Source organism: Danio rerio, chromosome 2 (genome assembly GCF_049306965.1).
Source record: "Danio rerio strain Tuebingen ecotype United States chromosome 2, GRCz12tu, whole genome shotgun sequence".
NCBI lineage: Eukaryota > Metazoa > Chordata > Actinopteri > Cypriniformes > Danionidae > Danio > Danio rerio.
Window position 1 is genome coordinate 28,569,881 of NC_133177.1, and position 23,156 is coordinate 28,593,036.

Sequence of the window (23,156 nt, forward strand, 5' to 3'; positions counted from 1 at the left end):
AGAGAGAGAGAGAGAGAGAGAGAGAGAGAGAGAATGTTTTCTAGTTATATTTAAATAATAGATAAATTAGGAAATCACCAATGGCAACTTTACTAAAGTTGGCCCATATTTACCTTTGGCCCACTAACCTCTATCAAGTCTGGCTTTTGGCCCTTCATATGAAAAAGTTTGGGCACTCTTGCACTAAAGACTAGAGTAATGATGCTGAAACTTTGGCAGGAATAAACAGGAATAAATTAAACTTAAAAAAATAACACAATAAAACTTTTAAATGTATATAATAAATAAATAAAATAAATGCTTTTAAATGTTAATATTTCACAGTTCACACACTTCTGAAACATCTATTTATCAATATCACTATGTTTTTAAGACATATTAACCTTCAAATGCGAAAATGTTTTAAATGATTTTATCAAGCCGGCATTTAAATGACAATGTCACGACAAACTTTGCGTTTCCAGTTAAAAAAGGTTCAATGATCTTTGAATTTCTGTCAATCAACTTCAGATTCACCAACTCTGTATTCTTTATTCTACATTAGTTCATAGAAAAGGATTTTGAGATACATTTTTAGTTCATTTCCATATAGCACACAGCACATTTTATGTCTAGGATCACAATTTGCCAACTTTTATTATTTACAGAAATTAAAATCAGATGAAAATGTTGTGTTGGTGATAATCTCTGCTAAAAATGAAAAGGCAGTTGTTTGATTTTGTGTGTGATGCATATATTTTCTAATACTCTCGTACCAAACCTGAAACAAATGTTTCAACTCTATGTACTGTACATCATGTATAGAGTGACTTTAGTTAAATCATTGTAAAGCTTTTATATAAATGTTCTTTGTACTTTGGCCTACTTTTTATTGCATGTTCTATCATCTGGTTTTACTGCACATTTAATGCGTGTACGACTGTAGATTCAAACGAAAACCATTAAATTATTATAATAACCATTGTGATAATGAAATTGATTCAGGCTCTGTTTCTCTTTGAAAATTGTATTCTGCACTCCATTTCATTTCCAGTCCCTCACTCTGCATAATAATCAAGTACTTCATGCCATATTTTGCACTAAATTGTTATTTTCCCGTTGTATCCCCTCCATTCTTCTCGCCTTCCCTTTGCAGCTCTGAAGGGTTAAAAGTGCGTCCTGGTCAATGTGTGAAGGAGTTAGTAGCCAGCGAGGGTGTAATCCCTCCTTTATTAATGTATTGTTGTCACGGGGGTCAGGTTCTCTCTTGCAGCGACAGCCTTTGAAAAGTCATTACTCAAGCTGAGACAAACAAAGCTCACGGCAGCTTTCGCATGGTTACAAGACCAGGCCTGACCGCTAACAAGGAAAAACTCTTAATTTACCTTCCGAAGGGAAACCTTTCCAGTTATAGTGCTCCCTTAATGAGCTCTACTGTACTATACAGTATATCGGTTCTTCATCCCTCAACTCTTAATTGGGCCGAATAGAAGCAAACCAGCATGTCATGATTTATTGCTCTACCTGGCAAAAATAACAAGATCTATTTTCTCGTCGACTTGAGCATGTTGCTGGTGTTATTTCGAGGAAAGTGCTCCAAAGCTGCCAACATTGTACAACCCAGAGTCTTGACACTAAATTGAAAAGCGCTGGCAGATGTGACAGGACACGGGTGCGACTTCTCACTCTGTGACTGCTACAGTGTAATTAAACACCGAACGAATGTACGGCGTGAAGGCGACGAGAGGAGAAAGATAATGAGGCCGCCGCTTCCTCGTTCCTTATGCTCATGCCAGAGTCTCAAAACTGTGGGTGGATGTTGTCTTGCTCTCCAAACAGTGGTGTGTTTGCGTTTTATGCACTGCTTTCTCCATAACAATCGCTGCATGCTAATTACAGTATTAAGCTGAGATAAAGGATGTTTCCTGACAATTAAAACCTAATCTTCTAGGAACATTCATCTCAATTTTCATACAGCCTTAGCCATTCTTAAGCAGGGGGAGGTCTTATGTGGTAAGAGGACTCCAGTCAGACATATTAGATGTTTGTATGGGCGTCTGCACCCACTGAGTGATGTAAAGGTGTAAAGGATTCTGCTTTATCCCCCCACCTGTCTAGAAATAGAAATGGCAGGCAAAGGAGACAGCGCGGGATCGTTTGTTGATCAGCCCATTAAATTGTCATTAAAAGCTGTCACTTTGCTATGGTCCACTTCCTGTCATATTTAGTTCAGGCAGCCTCAACAACCAGCTACGTCAAAGCCTGTTTTGAAAGCAGAGTATGTGATCGGGAGGCTCTGTTTGAGGACACTGGAGCTCAAGAGTGTTATCCACTATGATCAACAACTGCCGTGTGCTGAACCTTGGACATGGAAAGTCAACGCTGCCCATGGTAAACAGAAACACAGCCCGGTGTCATTATATTTACGCCCAACCTTTGATATTTAACAAAGTATGCCTGCCATTGTTATTCATATAACTGTTGCTCAAAACAATACTAACAAACTAGAGACTGTCATGGTAAAAGGGTTGTAAACTGCAGTATTTTGTATCTGTAGTTCACTTCTAATATTATCAAGATTTTAAAAGTAATAGTGTATTTTTAAAATATTTTTTGATCCCCTAATCAGAACACACCCCTTGAATTGCTGTCTTTGCCTTTAAAAGTATAGACATAGGTTTCAATAAGATAGCATATTATATGGAAAGCAAAGTTGGAGAGGAATCTGGAAAGATTTGTGAGCCGGGACTCGAACTTGGGACACCCAAATCAAATCCCAGTGATATACTTGCTATATGTTGGCGCACTGTTGATTGTTGATTTGGAACTAAATGCCCACTGTTCTGGTTCATTAACAATTTTTATATTTAGAAATCAGGTCCCAAAGTTCAAAAGAACAACAGTTTGTTTACTTCTGTATGTATGTTTGACAGCCTACATCCATCATAAATGGACACAGTAATTTAGGTTAACTGTAATTTAGGTTAAATTCCTAAAATACTGAGTACATATCAAAAGATCTATGACAACAGACAAAACAGCAGTGAACAGAATTGTGGTGCGAAATTACTTTCAGATACAGTATATTCTTCTCTCAGTGTATTCACTGTTTGCGCTTTATAAATGAATCCAATGTAAAGTAGTGTTACAGTTATTACAGATGCAGTCTAGAACGTCATTAAAAATTAAGCTCATCCACTCTTCCCATTTATTAGGATCAGAAGGAGGACAAGGCAAAATTTTTCACGTGGCATTACACAGTGTCTTGTTTTCTTTGGAGCTTCTTTTAAAATTGGTTTCTGCCTATGTCTGTGTTTGCCTCTCACTAGTCACCTACAGATACAGCTACTGTGAATGCGCGAGTGAATGAATGTGACCACACGCAGTGCTGCAGTACTGTGTGGCAGAGCACAGCATTGTCTAACACAAGAAAGACATGACCAGCAGGGGCCAGTTACGTAACATAGTGAACATACTGAACTGATATACTGTAGTAGCGCACAGACGGAAAAGCAAAGGATATTAAATAGGCTAATCATGATTACTACACAGTGTGAATTAGTGGGTGGAGCCAAACAAGCAGTGATATAGAAGCAGGCATTGATCTTCTGCGGAGGTGGAGTTTAGCCACATTATGACATAATATTGTGTTCTGGCAATAGAAGCCAAGTTCTGAACTTACAGGATGTTTTTACAGTACAAAGACCTCTTATATATCAAAAGATCAAGGGAATTTTAATTTATCAGTCAGTGAACCCATTAAATTACTAAATAACCCAAAAAATGACATGCCTGACTACAGGATCAGTCAGATACACATAGGAGACAAAAGTGTCTTACTGTACATGCATATATTCAATACCAATGTAATTTTGTCATAGACTTTGATGCTATCATACACCATCCAGTATGCAGGTGATATTGAACAATGAATAAGATCCTTGGTGTTGGCTTATAATCAATGGCTACTGGCAAAAATAAGACATAGAGACTAGATAAAAATAATAACAGTGTCCCCTGAAGATAAATTAAAGTTTCATAAGGAAAAACGATTGGTCTGTGCAAGAAACTGAACATTATGCACGGCCTCGCTGAAAGCTCCTGAACATTGTGATGACAGGCTAAATAGATATCATAGAGGGAAAGTACATTTGTTAAATTATCAAGTACAAAATGGTGCTTATACAATTGCATATTTTGGAAGCTGGATCCTAATGTTCAATATAAGATCATTTTTACATGTACACTTAGCTGATGATTGATTATAAAGCTTGTTTGGCATGCTGTCCTGGGAGAGAGCCCTGAGCTCATAAGATCCTCAAGCCATGGGCTTACTCCCGTTTGCAAGGCGAGAGGGGAGTTTAAGCTCATGGAGATCTCGAGAACTCCCATGCTGTAGTAGCTAACGAACAGATAGTGATTGCTCTGAAGAGATAACTACTTACTGGGAACATGTCTATGGTGCTGATTTGGATTAGTCAATTAACTTAAGTTGCATGTTTTTGGACGGTAGGAGGAAACCGTTCAAAAACAAGGGAACAAGTGGGAAACCCACATGAGCATGGGGAGAACGTGTAAACTCTGCACAGAAACGTTAGCTGGCTTGTTAAGGACTAGAACCAGTGACGTTCTTGCTGTGAGGCAACAGTGCTAACCACTGGGCCATCCATCTAGGAAAGGAGGATAAGTAGGGGTGGAAGGGGGGATTCTTCAAAATGAAGATGGCTGTCATATGGAACTTAGGGTATTTATAATGGCTTAGGAATTGTCTGATTGGTGAATCATAAATTGGATAATGCGGGGCCGACTGCAAGCAATCATAAGCATGTGATCCTCTCGAAATTAGTTTATAAATAAACTTCACTTAATCTGGAAGACTTCTCAAATTTCCAGTATTCAATATATACAACATTACGAAATAGAGGACTCAAACTCCAGAGTGCTGTGAATCTACTGTATATTGATTGCTGACGTTTTGGATTGAATGTAATAAAGTTGCTAATAATTCCCATCATACACTGATGTAGAGCTCAATGTTACTCTATAAACAAATCTGAACACCCATCAGAATAACAGAAATAATTAATAAATTTAGCCTAATATGAACTTTTGCGGTATTTAGTAGTGCTTGAATTTCATACCGAGGCATTCTTATGGCAGAAAATAGACATTTAGGAAATGTATTTGTCTCTCAGAGCAATGTATAGTACTGAAAAGTGAAAACTATTCAAGTTTCATGAACCCTAGAAATGGCCCACAGTGCTGTTTAATCATGCAATACTCTGTACCTCTTTGTCTTGTTGTAAAAGTTTGCGACTCATTGTCCACAGAGTTTCTCACAGACAACATCAGCTTTTAGTGTTACTGTCTGGGCAAGCAGGACCAATCCATTGTAAACATTGTCTCCTTGCTGAATATGGAGGGTGTGGGTTGTCCCTGTAAATCTTACTCTCTGAATGTTTTTTTTTTTCTGGTGCCACCACCATCTATAATGAATCCATGCTGAAAAACATTAATCAGAGATCATTGTTCTGATATTGTGAGGAACCAGTGTAAGGCGTTTGCGAAGCTATATTGTGAATGCAGATCATACAGCTTTGAATGCTGTCGTGCGTGGCCGTAGTCGGAGTTTATATGAGGTGAGGTTGTGGTGGAAATCCTGGAGGCTCATTCTCTGCGGAGACAGAGAAGACAAGGCTTTAATGAGGCCTGCTGTGAGAGGAAGAAAAATGGAAGAAAAACAAAAAAGCTGAGAGAAAATGAATAAGAGAATAAAGGAGCATGCTGCTGACTGTGGAGAACGTTTTTCAGTTGAGACATTCACATAATGAGCTCATTCCCATACATGTGAATTAAAATAAATATGTCTCACAATGACTCATCTGTTGACTTAATTGTCATTAGAGAGAGAGAGAGAGAGAGAGAGAGAGAGAGAGAGAGAGAGCAGTAGAGACATAAAGAGATTATTTATTCTTGTCACTCCAAATCCATGATGTAATGTTAGGAGAGAAATTTTCAGAATTTGAATCTGGCAAATGGGTAGTTCATCTAAAAAAATTAAAATGTTCATAATTGATAAGCCCTAATGTTATGTCAGACATACAGAATTCTGTGGAAATTATCGGAACTTATGTTAAACACGTTTTTACCCTTTTTTTGTCTTACAATGTAGGTCAATAGAGACTGAAACGACACGCATGTATTGAAAACATGCAGATCTCAAAGTGAATTTAAATGGTCTCAACTGAATCTTTGATGTTAATGGATTTCATCAACCGGCAGCTAGCTCTCTGCATCTCACATGGTCATCCACTGAAGCTAAGCAGGGCTGCACCTGGTCATTACCTGGATGGGAGAACACATGGGAAAACTAGGTTACTGTTGGAAGTGGTGTTAGTGAGACCAGCAGGGGGTGCTTAACCTGTGTGGGTCCTAACGCCCCAGTATATTGATATATATTGAAACAAGGCCATGAAACACACAGAGAACATTTGTGCTCTAGACTTTTGAGAACTGGATCTTGTAGCCTAGTGTTTTTGCTTCAACATGATGTGAGAATCATCTTGTTTACTTGCTCACAGAAAACAATATAATGAATTAAACTTTCTAAGTCACTTTTTGAATGAAATTGGTCTATGCGTGAAGGCGTGAACTATCATTACTATGTAGTGAGTCACACCTGAGATAACAAAGACCTGCATAATGAGCTGCATAATGAGCCATCAGACAGGTATGTGACTAAGAGGGAAGAGTTTCAAGTAAGAATCAAAGTAAAGTTTTTATACTTTTTGGTTTGCAGTTTATTTAAAATATATTAATCACACAAAATAACTGGGGATACACTTGTGAGAGGCAGTACACTAAATCTACTGAAAAAGTTATTTGTAAGTGAAGAGTTTTGTTGCAAAACGAGATATATCCATTTTGAAAAATGTTGGTTATTTGACCGAGGTCCAGACTTTCTGTGGTTGTTATAAATCCCAGGATGTCCTTTGAGGGGTCAAATTTGCCCACTGGCCTTTGTCTATTATGGCCTCCCAACCATCCCCATATAATAATTGGCTTCATCACTCTCCTCTCCACCAATCAGCTAGGTGTTCTTCTGGTGTGCGGTCTGGCGTAATATGGCTGCTGTTGCGTCATCCAGGTGAATTCTGCACTCTGGTGGTGGATGACAAGATCCCTCTCCTAAAAATGTGTAAAACGCATTAAGTGTCCAGAAAAGTGCTATATAAACGTGAGGAATTATTATTACTATTATTATTATTATTATTAATATCTTGCATCAGAGTGAGAAATCTAATACTATACAGTGCTCAGCATAATTAAGTACACCCCATTTTGAAAATGAATATTTTTATCAGTTTCTTAGTAAATATAGGCAATGTATTTGGTGCATTTAAACAAAACTGATTTATTAAACAGATATATTTATTAAAATAAAATTTTAGTCACAAAACATATTTAGAAACTGAAAGAAAATATAATTAAAGTTTAAAGTTTTTCCATTTTTTGGTTCTCTTGATTTTTCCTCTTTTTAAAATCTGTATTTAATATTTTTCTATAACATATAAATTTGGGTTTCCCCGTGTTGTATTGCAGCTGGAAGGGTATCTGCTGCATAAAACATATGTATGTAATACAAGTTGGCGGTTCATTCCGCTGTGGCTACCCCTGATTAATAAGGCAAAAAAGATGACAAGAAAATGAGTTAATGAATGAATGAATATAAATTTTGGTGTGCTAGTTTTTGGACTGTTATTGTGGGTTTTTTTTTAGATAAGCTCCAGATTTGGCTTTAGTACTGACTAATCTAATGTATATGCACAATAAAATATTGTATAGCTTCCTATTAAAAATATGAATTTAAAAGATAGATTTGTGAGGGGTGTAATTATATGTACGCTAAGCACTGTGTATGTACAATGAGACTAAATGTTTGTGTAAAAGGAAAGGTGCTATTAATCTCCAATAACAAACTATAAAAATGAAGCAATACATGAAAGATTGCTTCTTTATTCAGTATTAAATCCAGAGTATAGGGTAGAACTGTTCAATTATAGCATTTTTGTATTTGAACGGCTCTCTCTTGAGTAAACTCGCTTTATAGGCAAGAGAGGCACGGTGCGCTGTGTTGTCAAAGAATGCTAATGGAGTGTCTGTGTACTTTCATCACAAGCTCTTTAACAGCTTCCACTGATGTGGGACTCTTTGAAGATGGCTTAAGGACTACATTTGATAACACAGGAGACCTAAGATGCCTGAGGCTTAGGTATTTTTTATAAACACATGCCACCATTAGGAATTACAGCACTTCATTTTATTTTTTGGTTGGTATTTGTTTGAAAGTTGTAGTTTGTGGTTTACTGCTGGGTGGTAGACTTTTTTTCCCTAAGCTTTATGCTTTTTATCATAGCTTTTCATGTGGTTTAGCAGCACCAAAGAGAAGCTGAAAGTAATATGCTATTAAACTAATGGAGAGATGTGTTAAACAAATTTACCAAAGACAATAAACGTAATTTTCAAGTTACTGTATGTCTCACTTGTGCTTTCAGTACTGTACAGTGATGGTACAAACCTTTCAATTAACTGTTTCTTGTTGTTGTTTTTGGTGTTATTATCGCTGTTGTGTTGTTCAGCCAAACACGTACCAATCCATATCAATTCTATATCAAACAGTAGAGTATGGTGCCTTGTAATGCCATGTGCATGGATTTGATTGCCAGGGAAAGCACAACATTTTTCTCTATAGCTTGAATGGAAGTCAGTGGGGATAAAAGCAACTGTCAGATGCACAAACGTGTATTATGTAATACTGTTTAACTATTATAGTACAAGTCATTTTATGGCAGAAAGACCCTTCCATCATTGCTTTTGTACAATGTTAAAGACTATCTGAATAATCTGAATGTCAGTGTCAGAGAGATTATCTGTATTTCAACACATCTAAATAAGTACCTTTTCTCTCCCCAACCCACTTTTGTCTTTTTTACTCACAGGTGGCTTTCACATTGGAATCTTAAACATCTTATTCTGACTGGTAAAGCAGGATAAAGCAGAGGGAAAGGGTTCAACATCTGCTGAACACATCAGCGGAAGGCTGTCACCAGGTGGGCTATATACTGTGGCTTTGGAGAGGACTTATTCATGCCCAAAGGCCTTGGCTGTTCACAGTGGGGATGATCTGGTGCGCTACACACAGGCCTATCATTAGGCCATTGGGGCCCATGCTAAGGAATGGATAGTTTTTCCTGTTAAATGTTACAGTGCAACTTCCCTTTAACTATGGGGCACCGGTAAAGGATTGGTTTGATAATCCCTTTTTCCCTTTTGGAATCAGCTGAAGCAGCAGTTGAGGCTAAGAAAGGCAAAATCTTTAAGGATTTTTAGGATTGATAAACTATCACATTTTATATGAAGGTGTCTCCGTTTTATTTATATTTTTTAAGTGACTAGTGAAATATCACAAAATTGACTTTTTGATTTATGAATGAACAAAGACCATGGCGGCTACTTATCGCATTGTGGTTAGCAGCATAAACTGTTACAACAGCGTTGTTATTGACCGTCGTGTCCAGCACACTGTGCACTATTGTAATGGACCCTGTGGTGCGCTAAAACATGGACTGAACTGCACAGTTGCTCACCGCAGTACTTGTGCTGAACTTCTCGATACGTCTATATCCAGAACCTGCTCTGAAAGGCCCATAAACCTTCATGAGTCTAAAACTATAGAGAATGGCAACACTGGGCCTGTTGCCTTCTGTGATGACTACCACCAGGTAATTCCCAGAGTCAAGAAAGGATCAGCCATCCAAAGCTCAGCAAGCCTCAAAGATATTACAGGGGAGGCTATCAACCTGGCCAGTGGGAAAATCAAGGAGTTTTCATTTGAGAAGATCAAGTACTCCTCCAGCCATGTGACATTCAGAAAGGGCCGCAAGGTTCGGCCTGACTCTTTCAGCAGGAGGTCTACAGATCTAGATATCATATATGGCCAGTTCACAGGCAATGATGAAAATTGTCCTCCATTTGGCCTCTTTCAGAAGTCTGTACTGGAAGAGCATAAGCTAAGTCGCAGCGCATCCCTGGAGCAGAACCTAAACAATGTGGCCACACTCTACCTGAACAGCCTCACAGAGGAAAACCTAATAACCCGCATTCTGGAGAAGACCAAGGCAGACAGCAGTGCCTCAGGAGAAGACATAAAAGCCTGTCTTGACATTCTGCTCAAGTGCTCAGAAGATCTGAAGAAGTGCACAGACATCATCAAACAGTGCATCAAAAGAAAGTCAATGGGTGGAACTAGTGATGACTCAGGGAATCCTGAAATCATTTATAAAAATGTGATGGCCCGACTCTCCAACTACCTAAAGAGACTTCCTCTTGAGCTGGAACAGGGACAAAGTATAAGGCAGGAGCACAGTGAGCTTGCTGAACTAGTCAATAGTATACACGGACTACAACAAATCCCCTTCTCGCCTATCTTTGGCAATGAACAACCTCCACGATATGAGGACGTTGTTCAGTCTCCTCCACCTACGAAGCCTCGAAATAAACCCTCCCAGCCAGAACCTTCAGAGGGTTCTAGGGAACTTACAGGCAGTTTGAAACCTATTCAGAGTGTCCCTGGTTTGTCAGCACGAACACCTCCATCAACTAATGGGTTCTCCCATGGCAGCTTGCCTACAGCCTCCAGTAGCAGTTCAACACCATTTATCTGCCAGCATACAGTTTCAACCAGCCGACCAGACACATTTTCTTCTGCAAATTCTTTCTTGTCTATCAGTAATGAAAACCTTTGTAAGGATCCAATGGAGGCTCTGTACATTGAGGAAGAAGATTCAGATATAGGAAGGATGCCGGACAGGCCAGTTAAAGGGGATGGGAAGCACAGCTGTAATCTTTCGGAGTCCAGACAATACTCCAAAAGAACTACTGGCTACTCAGAGCCTAGTGGTGGTGTTTCGGATAAACTACATGAGCTTAGCAGAAACGGAACCACATTCAAGCCGCAAAATGACTCTACTGTCAACCAGATGTACCTGCCAAAAAGCACAGATTCTAAACTGTTCTCAAGGTCCACCTCACACACGAGTAAAGGGGGAGCCGATGATATTGATAAACTCCTGATGGACCTGGAGTGTCTTTCCCAGAACATGCAAAAGGAACCTCCATTGCCTCCTAAGCTTAAAAATTGTGCCCTACAGACAAGTTCCCCCCAGCATTTGATTGGTAACTCTGTGGTTAAGGATCTACCTGTTGTAGGTTTCTCTGGACCCTCGGTGGCCAAGCCACCAGAGCCAGGGGTTGAGTCTACTGAAGAGGATGATGGAGCTCTTCTGCTCAGGATTCTGGAGAGCATTGAAAGCTTTGCTCAGGAGCTGGTGGAGAGTGGAGCCGGGAGAGGAACTCAAACTAAGGAGCGAGAAGTCATGCGTCTTCTCCAGGAAACATTGGCCAGCACCAAAGCAGAAGTTACCCCACTCCCCCTTCCTGAATCTGAGACTGCACCTAGCCCTCCACAAACACCACAATGTAAACCTGCATCAACACTTTCAAATACACCTACTGCCATACAAATCCCTGCTTCTACTTTGAGGGACACAGGATCCACTCTTCTCATTCAACAGACACCTGAAGTCATCAGGGTGAGTTCAACTAAACTAGACCTATGCAATGTTTTTTACTTGTTTACATGTCTCTGGGAGAATCAGTGCAATGTGTGATTTATTGGTGTACAGCTAGAGAGGTGACATGGTAAAATAAAACAGAAAAATAAGATAACCTTTTAAAAATCATGTTTAAAATTGAGTGTACCCTTGGTGTGTTCTGCTTCGACATCAGTGGCTGTTTACAACTGTTTGTGAATATGTCCTTAGTGGCAAAGCTGGATAAAAAATATCATTTAGTTACTATAGAGATGAAGTCAAATGCAGATCATCCTAAGAAACAAAATAACTCGCAATACATGTAGGATTTTTAAGAACTGTAAGCAGCTTTAGTGGATACAGGGATTCATACACAACTGTAGGAAAAATCCTGCAAACAGGCACCGATGCTCAAGAAGGCAAACTTAATATTAAGAACAAAGGACAGGTAAAGTTTCACATGATAACTTGGGAAAATTCAGTTGTTATTTTGTCTTTTGAAATATATGGAAATCTTGCTTCTGTAAAATCATTTAAGTTATACAAAAATGCTCTTATCCCATGATATTTTTATTATATAACAAATGAGCAGAACTGTGTATAGCTTAGGCATAATGGAAGTGGAAAATCTATTTTACCATTAGTTGAATCACAAAATTCTAACCTTCATAAGCAGTAACCATCATATCAATTTTTCTAAATACAATACTGTAATATGTTCATGAATGGGGAAAAAGGCTTTCTGTAAAAGAATTTAAATACATTTTTTTTTGTATTTTATAGGTCTATTTTTGCCACCATTACAGTAATTTCTTCCATATTCATTACATTGTTATTGTATTTTACTTGATGATTTCCCAGGAGTCCATTGCTGTCCAAGCTATATTCATATAGTGTATGAGCCTAAAACCATTATGCCTAAGAGAGATAACATTGCAGAGAAGCTCACTGCAGTTAACTGTGTGGTCAGTATCATATGTCTTCTGGATCTGGCTGCCACCTTTAGTCCGTTTTTCTGCACATCCATCATGCTGGGGAGAAGAAAGGACAGTTTGTCATTCTCTAGTTCATAGGTTTCGGGTGAGACTCTGGTATGTACTGGATGTACTTGTTTATGTAATGGCTCATTCTTTTTTCTTAATAGGCCATTCATTTCAACACAGATCAGTTTTTGTTACAACTTTTGGTCACACTTTATTTTGATGGCCCGTTTGTTGAATTTAAGTTACATTGCATCTACATGGCAACTTATCCTCATTAGGTTGGGGTTAGAGTTAGGATTAGTGTAAGTGGACATGTACTTGCAAAGTTTCTTATAGTCAGTTAAATGTATGTTAAAGGAGCAGTATCGACAGATATTAAGCAGACAGTCTACTAATACTCAAATGGACCATCAAAATAAAGTGGTACCAATTTTTTTAAAAGTTAAAAAAATGGCATACAATTGCAAAACAACACTTTATTCTTCAAAATATGCAAATAATCATTTAGTGCAAGTCTTAGGAATGCATATTAGTGTTTCATGACCAATCTATTAGTAACTTTTAGCACTCTAAAGTGTTGTCAAGCTGTTTATATCCAATGTCAGTCATCCTGTCACATTTAACCCTTGCTCTTTATGTGTCCTCTGTTCTACCTCTCTCTCACCCTCTTCATCTTTTCTCTCATTGGTAAATCCTCACTTGTTTATTTTTCTGGCTTTGTAAATCAATACCATCTGAGGTTCTATCTCGGGGCCTGCTATTTATGACGTTGCCATGACATCTGTCAAGAGCGGAACCCCCTTAATAATGGGACTCCTCCTCCAGTCCTATTTCTGTACCTGCTCACTGCATAACTAAGAGTCCTTATGGTTGGATGAGTCGCATACTTGTGCACGAACACACACGTACACACCCTTAAGCAAGTGTAGAAAATTGTCCTAAAAGAAGGTAAATTAGGTTTTGTAGATGTGTGTCAGATAATCTAGCTCATTTTTGCTTCCCCATGACACCAAATCCTAGAGAGTTGTTGTGTTGTGTTGAACAACAAGGCTGAATTTGTTCATATTGAAAGTATGCATGCTGTCCTTTGATGGTTAGCCTAATTTCAGAGTTAACGTGAAAGATGTTTAGTTAGAAAACATACATGTTTTGATACTGAGCAGATCCCCCAGTAACTACCTCTGATTGGTCCACATGTTATTTTGGGGTTGAGTTGTGATGCTGTAGCCATGCAGTTGGTGTAGAGGACACACAGTCCTTTTCCAGAGCATTGGTAGGTCAATGCAAGAGCAGGCCACAGGGATTTTGGCACAGACACTGTTAATGGTGTTGATTTGCCCAGGGCACTTCTCCTCCTCCTTGTCATCTACAGACAAAGGTGTCAGGAAGACTAAATCAGCTTACTCCCCGCCTACTATTTCATTCCGCTAAGAGACTGGCTGTCGCCAGAGGGAAAACGGACCCAGTGTTGCCGTGGGGGTCACGGCTAAGTTTGGGAATAGCTTTCTGCTAACCCGATCCCCTCTCTGGCACTCGCGGGAGCAATAAAAATAAGAACGCTACGCCAGGAGCCCAGCCCACTGCCCTATTTAAACACAAAGCTGCCAATCACAGAGATAAACAAGGCTGCAGAAACGTTAGACCCATGCACGTTCCCTATGTGCGGTTGTGTCATACCTGTTTGCTGTTTATGATAAGCATCTGGGGTCTTGTTTTTAACAAGGTGCACCTGCAGTGCTTTTCTTGTTTCATCTCATTTAGTTCCTGCATGTGTCATCACCAACACAAAAGCACCAAATGGATCGAGATGTGGCCCATCTGTCATCTGTCAGCATCTTAGCATCTAGGGAATCACCTCCAGATTTAACAGTTGCTCTTGTGCTTTGCTACAGGACCTCAGTGTGGTCTTTTTGTTTGTACGTCTCTTTTTCTGTCTCATGGCTCATTGCTAGACCAAACAGCAGGTGAGCTTGAAAGTGGACGCTCAGTCTGGTTTTGGCCTTGTTGCCTCTGTCTCAGTGCTGACAGGGTAATCTGAGGCTCCGGATGCTGAGGGCTTGTGCTTCTCTCTTGAGATTGCTTATTTACCACTTCTCTTCTTTCTTGGTTTCACATGGGAAAACCATAGACTTCATGTAGGCCTGGAGATCGTGAAGAGAATTAAAATGAGTCTTCAGTCAGTTGTGAAATGAGTTGTTACCACTAGTAGCATTTATATGCATATATTTAGTTGATTTAGTGCCCATAAGACTTGCTTAGTCAGATCAGTTCAGTGTAAAAGTTTATTCATTTTCCTTCTGCATAGTCCCTTTATTAATTTGGGGTCACCACAGCAGAATAAACCACCAACTTATCCAGCATATGTTTTACATGGCGGATGCCCTTCCAGCTGCAACCCAGTACTGGAAAACATCCATACACACTTATTCACACTCATACACTAAGGCCAATTTAGTTTATTTAATTAATGTATAACCCAGGCGAACATGGGGAGAACATGCAAACTACACACAGAGATGCCAACTGTCCCAGCCGGGACTCAAACCAGCAACCTTCTTGCTGTAAGGCCACAATGCTAACCACTGCGCCACCGTGTCACCCCAGTGTGTAAGAATTTTACTGGATTTTTAATGGATATTTGATTTGTTTTGTAAACAGTACTTTACAGATGTTTTACATGCACACACATGCACAATACATGCACACATTAAAGTATTTTAAAAATAAAGGATCCATTTAATCAAGCAAAAGTGGCTCTAAAGTTTGCATTTCTAATGTTACAAATGATTTTATTTCTAATAAACATTAATCAATTCTTTTACTTTGAACTTCCTATTCATCAGAGGAACATGACAAGTGAAGGGCATCATGGCTTTCATAAAAATATGAGGCAGAAAAGAGGGTTTCAGTTATTAGAATAATAAGAACAATTAGTGGCATTCTAGGATGATTTCTGAAAGGTCAGATGACCCTGAAGCCTGCAGTAGTGGTGCTAATAATTGAGCTTTGAAACCTTTAAATGAATGTTTCATTTAAGTTTCATTTAAATGTTTGCCTTTATGTTTGCAGTTATTTCAAACTGAAATAATTCTTCCCACAAGTACTTTTTCTATTGATTTTATAAAGCAAATCTGACCTTTGTTAGATGAAGTGAATTATTTCAGAAACATAAACATGTCGTCACCTTAGAAATATAATGTTTCATCTGACATTTTTGTCAAAATTGAGTTATTGACATATTCTTATCAAATTACAACTTATTGACATCATGGGAGGTTTTATAAGTCACCTACATTTTAAGAATTTTTATTTAAAAAAACAAATGTTACACATACTGTTTGCTAAATGAAATGCAAAAACTTTTGATCTCAATATCTCAAAATCATTCAGAACGCAGACAGAACCTTTATTCCAAGGTGACAATGTATTTAATAACATAGCTTTACATTTTCATTTCAGTATCAGCAAGTAATGTCTGATGTTGTTAGAAAGTTTTTTTTTTTTTTGTGACCATGCAACTTCTTTTCATATTAACCTCTCAGATTTGAGTCCTGCATGTACAAACTTTGCCCAGAGATGGTTCTTTTCATGTTTGGTGGAAGACCTCTCCCTATTGGTGCGACCGCATGGTGCAGACAAGGCAATATGTCCTTCACTGCACCTGTCAGGAAGTGCTGTTAATCTCCATGGTGAGAGGGAACACCCTGCTTGGCAATATGAGTGTTACAGTCAATATAAATCAGAAGGATCTCTTCCAGGAGCTCAAGCCAACTAGTCGTGCTCAAAGCCACAGACACGCCACAGTGGGTCACCACTGGCCAGGCTGTATTCATTGAGAGCAGGCTGACTCCATGCCTCTTTTAGAAGAAGTGAAGAGAAATCCAAGCGCACCCTTGTGGAGTTTAGTCGATTGAAAACTAGGCCTGAGTCCTGAGGAGGGCTGGCCAATGCATTTAGTATTAGCTACCATATTGTCTTCTTGATAAACCAAATAAGGGAATATGTTGTGATAATGTTAAACGCTTTGTCCAGCACAGCTTCACACCCTTTTTTTGCCTTATCAAGACAAATCGAATATGTTACACACAGAATAGTAAAGATAAATATCTGTTTACATGAAAACAGATGTTATTAGCTAATCCTTTAAATCAGGGGTTTCTCATTTTTTTTAATGAAGGCATTTTTTAAAGAGCCATTGGCATATATATATATATATATATATATATATATATATATATATATATATATATATATATATATATATATATTAGGGATGTAACGGTATTGTAAATACCGTCATACCGCAATATTAAATTTTTTCGATATTACCGAAGTCGCATGACTCGGTAAAACTATAGGTCTTCTGAGAAAATTTGCTCAGGCGAATGAAGCGAACGGAAGGTAACTGAAACTTCAATTCCCATCAGCCCCGGCGTGGCCATAATCCTTTGCGGTCTGTTGTCGCTACAGATCCAGTAATGCGGAAATGGAGTGTGCTGCTAGTAGCGGAGATGAAAAAAAGATGGAAATGATCGAACCTAAAGCGGGTGTTGTCGCCGCGCGCGTGCTGAATAGCGGTGCTGTCGCGCGCGTGCTGATCAGCTGTGTTGTGGCGCGCGTATTGTAAAGCGCCGAGGGGGGGTTGAGCGCGCATACTCAAGAGAGGTGTTATCGCGCGCCTACTGAAGGGCTGGACTGGACGGAGGTTGTGTCGCGTCGCGGGGGCACTTTTGATCGTTTTGGAAGGGCATTTTCTATCCAAGACTAAAAAGGGCATGTGCACTGCACAGGTTGAGCCCTATGTGTGCACGTGCCTGCAAGTTGGGGAATACGACTAATAACAGTCATGGGGACTGCAGAAACACAGCACACTGTTCAGATTGATGCAGACATTGACTTGTACCGCAAAGAGATCTCTATCTCACTCATGGTTTGTCCTCTCAAGTGGGGGAAAGACAATGCACAACGTTACCCCACTGCTGTCAACATGGGCCAAGTCATATCTCTCTTGTCCCAGAATCCTCAGTCCCAAATGAGAGGGTTTTTTTCTGTTGCAGGGGACATTGTAAATACCCAGAGATACCAGCTTTTACCAGATTATAGTTATATGATAATTTTCCTTTAAACCCATCTCTATCTAAGTGAGTGATTAAATGTTAAATGTGATGAGTTTTTAACAATACTAAATTGAAACTTTATTTTTTTACATGGTTTAATAATTTTTTGTTATTAAAATTGAAGTTCCTGTTTCAAAGCTAACAGATAGATGGCTAATTTGTATGTCATTGACACTTTTGGCACTTTTTTGGAGTATTTTCAAAAGTTTTTTTTTTTCCTGTAAATGATTCAATAAATACCGTACCGTGACATTCATACCGAGGTATTACCGTACCGTGAAATTCTGATACCGTTACATCCTTAATATATATATATATATATATATATATATATATATATATATATATATATATATATATATATATATATATATATATATATATATATATATATATAATTATTATTATTATTAATAAATTAAACTAAATCAGCTTACTGATTTATAAATGTCCATGCACAACTCAAAAATAAACAAAAATGAAGCATCACATTTTGAATGAAGAATGGACAATATATAGATTTTTTTCTTTTAATTTATGCAAGGTTACCATAGAAAGGTAAGTTGTTTGTCTTGCAATTCAAGTTTACCCACAACGTCACACATGCATTGATCGAAACCTACTTTTATTGATAATTGAGTTCTTATTCATTTTGCTGAAAAATTACAATAAAAGAAATCGTAATTGTATTTCAATAGGAAACGGATTTCTAGTGAAGGTTATATTTTTTAAAATCATAAAATATTATTGAAATGAGACAGCTGGAGAGCCTTGTATTTTTGGTCAAAGAGCCACATCTGGCTTTAAGTGCAATGTACAGCTAAAACGAACTCAATTTTAGATTGGATGTATGGGTTTTGGAAGGAAAGCACTTGAATCTGATGCTTAAGTTTTGTTTTTAATCTCAGATATAGATATAGATAAATGTAAAGATGCTAATATATAATAAAGTTACAATAAAACATGAATATGATTTTGATAGTTTGATGGGGCGATTTATTTCAATTGTTTAAAAATATTTATGCATCAAAGAAGAGGTGTTGACATTTGCATCCCACTGGTGTGTAAAAATCCTTATTTCAAAGCTTTAAATAGGGTTTTTTATTTGTAAAAAATATAAACATTATTTTCAAGAAAACATTATTTTGAAACCTTGTCCTTATATTAATATAATACATTTCTTCACCGTAAATTATGTTTATATTTAAAAATTTTATAAAGGGTTTCTGTAGGTTTCTACAAGTCAAATTTAAGACTTTTTTTAGACACTTTAAGATCATTACGAATGAAATAGACTCATACTTTAGACTTATACAGGCCTAAAAGCTAAGGATTGTTTTTTTCTAATGACCTGGTTACTTCTGTAATAGGTTCTGTCTTAATGGAAGATCATGTAAAGAGATATTGCTTTAGTTTTCTTTCCCAAATTAGGGAATTTAATTTTGAGAATTTGCTGTAAAAAAACTTCTAACAAAAACTTCTATTCTATATAACTATATAACTATTATATATATATATATATATATATATATATATATATATATATATATATATATATATATATATATATATATAACATTTTGACGTGGATTACTGGTTATTGGGTGTCAGCCCGATTGGGCAGATTTACTTGCACATAATAAAATTAAGAACGGTTTAAAAAGACCTACAACACTTTATTTTTGAAACTTAAGATATTTTTACACATTTTAAGAAGTTTTAGTCATTTTTCATTTAATCTTTATTCTTTATTTTAGGTAAATTCTTTATTTAGTACTTTCACATTGTTTGTTTGTTGATTATAAAGTCAATCAGTGTTTATTTTATCACTTGGCAAAGTAAAATGTAAATTCATGTATTGGACAATCAACAATAATGTCCGCTGTTGTTGTATTCAGTGATGATGCTTTATAAAATACTGTACTTAATAACAACACATGCTTTTTAGCCTTCCTTTTTTGCATGAATAGAATTCTGCATTCAAACAAATGCTGTTATTTACAGATAACCAATGAATTCTGTACACAAGGTTAAAATTACCATAAAGCAACATTTTAGTAATGCACATTTGAATACTTTCCCTCTGAAAGTGTGCTGATTAAGAGAACGAACAAACCACTGCAATTAACACACCTGCACTGAACCAAGAGCGACAGGAGATCTAGAGAAACAAAGAGAGAGCAAAAAAGAAAGCAAAGGAGAAACAGTGGTATGTTAATGATAATGACAGGATTCAAATTTCTCACAGTTCACTTTATACACCTGTACACTTTATTATTTCTTGTACACCTGACCACTTTTCAAAGTGCATTTTGGTGTTTCACAGTTAGAATGACTCAAGTTTTGATCACAAGTGACAGCAAGTGTTTCTTTACCCACTCTCTCAAGGAACAAAGAAAGACAGCACAGAAATGAAAGTACACACATTGAGCAAGGCTGTGTGTATGTCTTTTGTGTCCATCCTATTTGCTAGACTTGTTTGCATAGGGTCAGCAGGGAATTACATCACCAGTATGGCTGTCTTGCACTAAGAGGAAATGAAATCACAGGCCAGGCCTGAGCCAAGAAAACCCCCTATGCACAGCATCCTTCTGTGAATCAAAGCCTGTTGCTATTTGCAAAGGGTTTCCAATACAAAAAGTAATGGAAAAGGCTATAGCTCTGGTCTGAAACATGACAACAGCCTCCTCAAACAACAGTGGGCATCAGTTTAAGCACTGATAGAGATTGCTGAGTGACATCAGCCCTTGGTTTTTTTTCCCAGGATTTGAGATGTCTGAGGGAAGGCTATAACACTGTACTTAAGCCTCCATTTGTGTTGGGGGCTGCTTAATTCCACAAGCTGGCATGGGGATTTCACAGAACACGAGAGATCTGTGTTACTTCCTAAACCATGGCCAACAGTGGCTTCCTTTTTTACACTCCAACAATGAATCTGTTGCTCATTCATTGTCTAATTTTTGGACAAATATCCGGATAGGATGGTTAGCCTGTTTGTGCATCAGAGAATTCATGTGAGCTGAAGTTTTCTGTAATTTTAACATTTATTTGTCAAAATGGTTGTTTAGTTTCGTCTTTTTCAGGAACATACAGAGGAGATTCAAATTAGAGAGCAAAAATGTAAATGACAAGGTCATAAGTATATTTCATAAGTTACATATAATATTAAGCGCAGTTTAAAAACATTAATGAGATATTTAATAAAAATACAAAAATGATCACATTTTGCTGAAAGACCCTCTGATAAACATCCAACTCAGGCTCATTCTGAAAACGTACCGCTATATGCATTAACAGTGGGAAAGCCATCCACTCTAAGGTAAGCGGTAAGCGGGTTAGCGCAAAAAGAAACCGAATCACACCGCCCCCTAGCATTTGTTTTAAAGACTAAATGCATTCATATGTAATTCTGGCTGCATAATTCGAGACACATACTGTACACAGGGCTACGTTTTCAGAATGAGCCAGTGTTGTAAACATCTGCCTTCACACTGCCATGTAGCATTATAATAGACCCATCTGCTTCTGCAAAAGCCTCCAAACCATCACACTTCCTCCTCTACTGACTTCTACAGACACTTTTACTTCAGTGTTTTGAGGATGAACTCTTTCATTCACACACACTCATACACTGCGACTAATTTACTTCAATTTATCTACAGTATACCACCTGTCTTTGAACTGTGGGGCAAACAGATCTTGCAAACCAGCAACTTTGTAGCTGTGAGGCGACAGTGCTGACCACTGAGCCACTATGCCCCCACTATAAACATATAGTTTTCCAGATAAATTAAACAAAATTTCCTCACTAAAGTGAAATTTTGAACAGTTCTGGCCACAAAACATGCTCATCAGCAAAGGTCTGTGGACCATCAGCCTTTTGGGGCACTTGAATAAGTTACAATAGTCACATTGTAAAGATGTAGAGCCTTTTTTATGTCAAACAATTAATGAAATTACCAACAGGGGTCCATTTTTTCTTCGTGGAGTACTCATTTGAATTTAACTGATGATTTTATGTGATTCAGTATAGTTTCATTCTTCACAGCTCATTCAGGAGTTCATTCAGAAGTCAGGACTTCTTTTTTAATACTTCTAAAATGTTTTGATATTGTAGTGTGTGTATACACTACCGGTCAAAAATTTGGGGACAGTTTTTTTTCCATATTAAATATATTTTTCCATGACGACGCAGTGGCGCAGTAGGTAGTGCTGTCACCTCACAGCAAGAAGGTCTGGTTCGAACCTTGGCTCGGCTCAGTTGGCGTTTCTGTGTGGAGTTTGCATGTTCTCCCTGTGTTCACGTGGGTTTCCTCGGGGTGCTCCCATTTCCCCCACAGTCCAAAGACATGCGGTACAGGTGAATTGGGTTGGCTAAATTGTCCGTAGTGTATGAGTGTGTGTATGAATGAGTGTGTGGATGTTTCGCAGGGATGGGTTGCGGCTGGAAGAGCATCCGCTGCGTAAAAAACGTGCTGGATAAGTTGACAGTTCATTCCGCTGTGGCGACCCTGGATTTATAAAGGGACTAAGCCGACAAGAAAATGAAGGAATGGATGAAAATATTTTTCCAGATTATTAAATGTAAAAAAATTGTTAAATTTTTTAATATTTATTTATATTTTCAATAACTGCTTTCTTATTGTATGTAATTTCAAATGAAATTATTACTCCAGTCATTATTGCTTTTATTACAATTACCATTTTTATTAATAATAATAATGATAATAATAATACATATTAAAGTGATTTCTGAAGGATCATGTGACTCTGAAGACTGGAGTAATGAAGCTAAAAATCCATCTTTAAAATCACTGGAATAAATGATTAAATTAAATGATAATCTACTTTTAAACAGTTATTTTATAGCACAATAACATTTCACAATTTGTACTTTATTTTTTTATTAAATAAATGCAGCTTTGGTAAGCAGAAAAAACTTATTGCTACTGGCCCCAAACTTTTGACGTTAGTGTATATTCTGGCTGAATGTTTGAATGGGGGTGTCCAGTAGTAATAAAGCAGAGCTCTTCACTTTAGCATGTTGCCTGCAAGTTGTTATCCAAAAGATTACTCATCATCCTGCGGACCAAGCGAAATACAAATATCTAATTTATAATGGATTTGCGAAACCTTCCAGACTACCCATGTGCCCTGCATTTGAGTAATCGGAGCAATGCTGCTTTTAATGCCTGAAGCTCAGCACAAGTGCTTATTAAGAGACAATGAATACAGGCCTGCCGAATACAGAAAGCCCAGTTGTCATTGAACAGTGTTAATGGCTGATTTTATCAGCTCGCTGAGTGCTGAAGGCAGAAGCGTTTTAATGGACTCTCATCTCGACATAATGAACCTCGTCTTGTCACAGTCACGGTCACTTTTACCTGCTTTGATGCTCACAGAGTTTGTTGTAATAGGTACAATCT

General features: G+C 37.7%; 1 protein-coding gene across 1 annotated transcript in view; it reads left to right on the plus strand.

The window, feature by feature from the left end:
* Positions 1-23,156, plus strand: part of ppp2r3a (protein phosphatase 2, regulatory subunit B'', alpha) — a 119,597-nt gene that overhangs the window by 62,722 nt on the left and 33,719 nt on the right. Inside the window, exon 3 of the mRNA XM_009298556.5 lies at positions 8,979-11,630. Within this exon, the coding sequence (XP_009296831.1) occupies positions 9,483-11,630 (2,148 nt within the window). The 5' untranslated portion in view covers positions 8,979-9,482. The remainder of the gene's footprint in view (positions 1-8,978; positions 11,631-23,156) is intronic.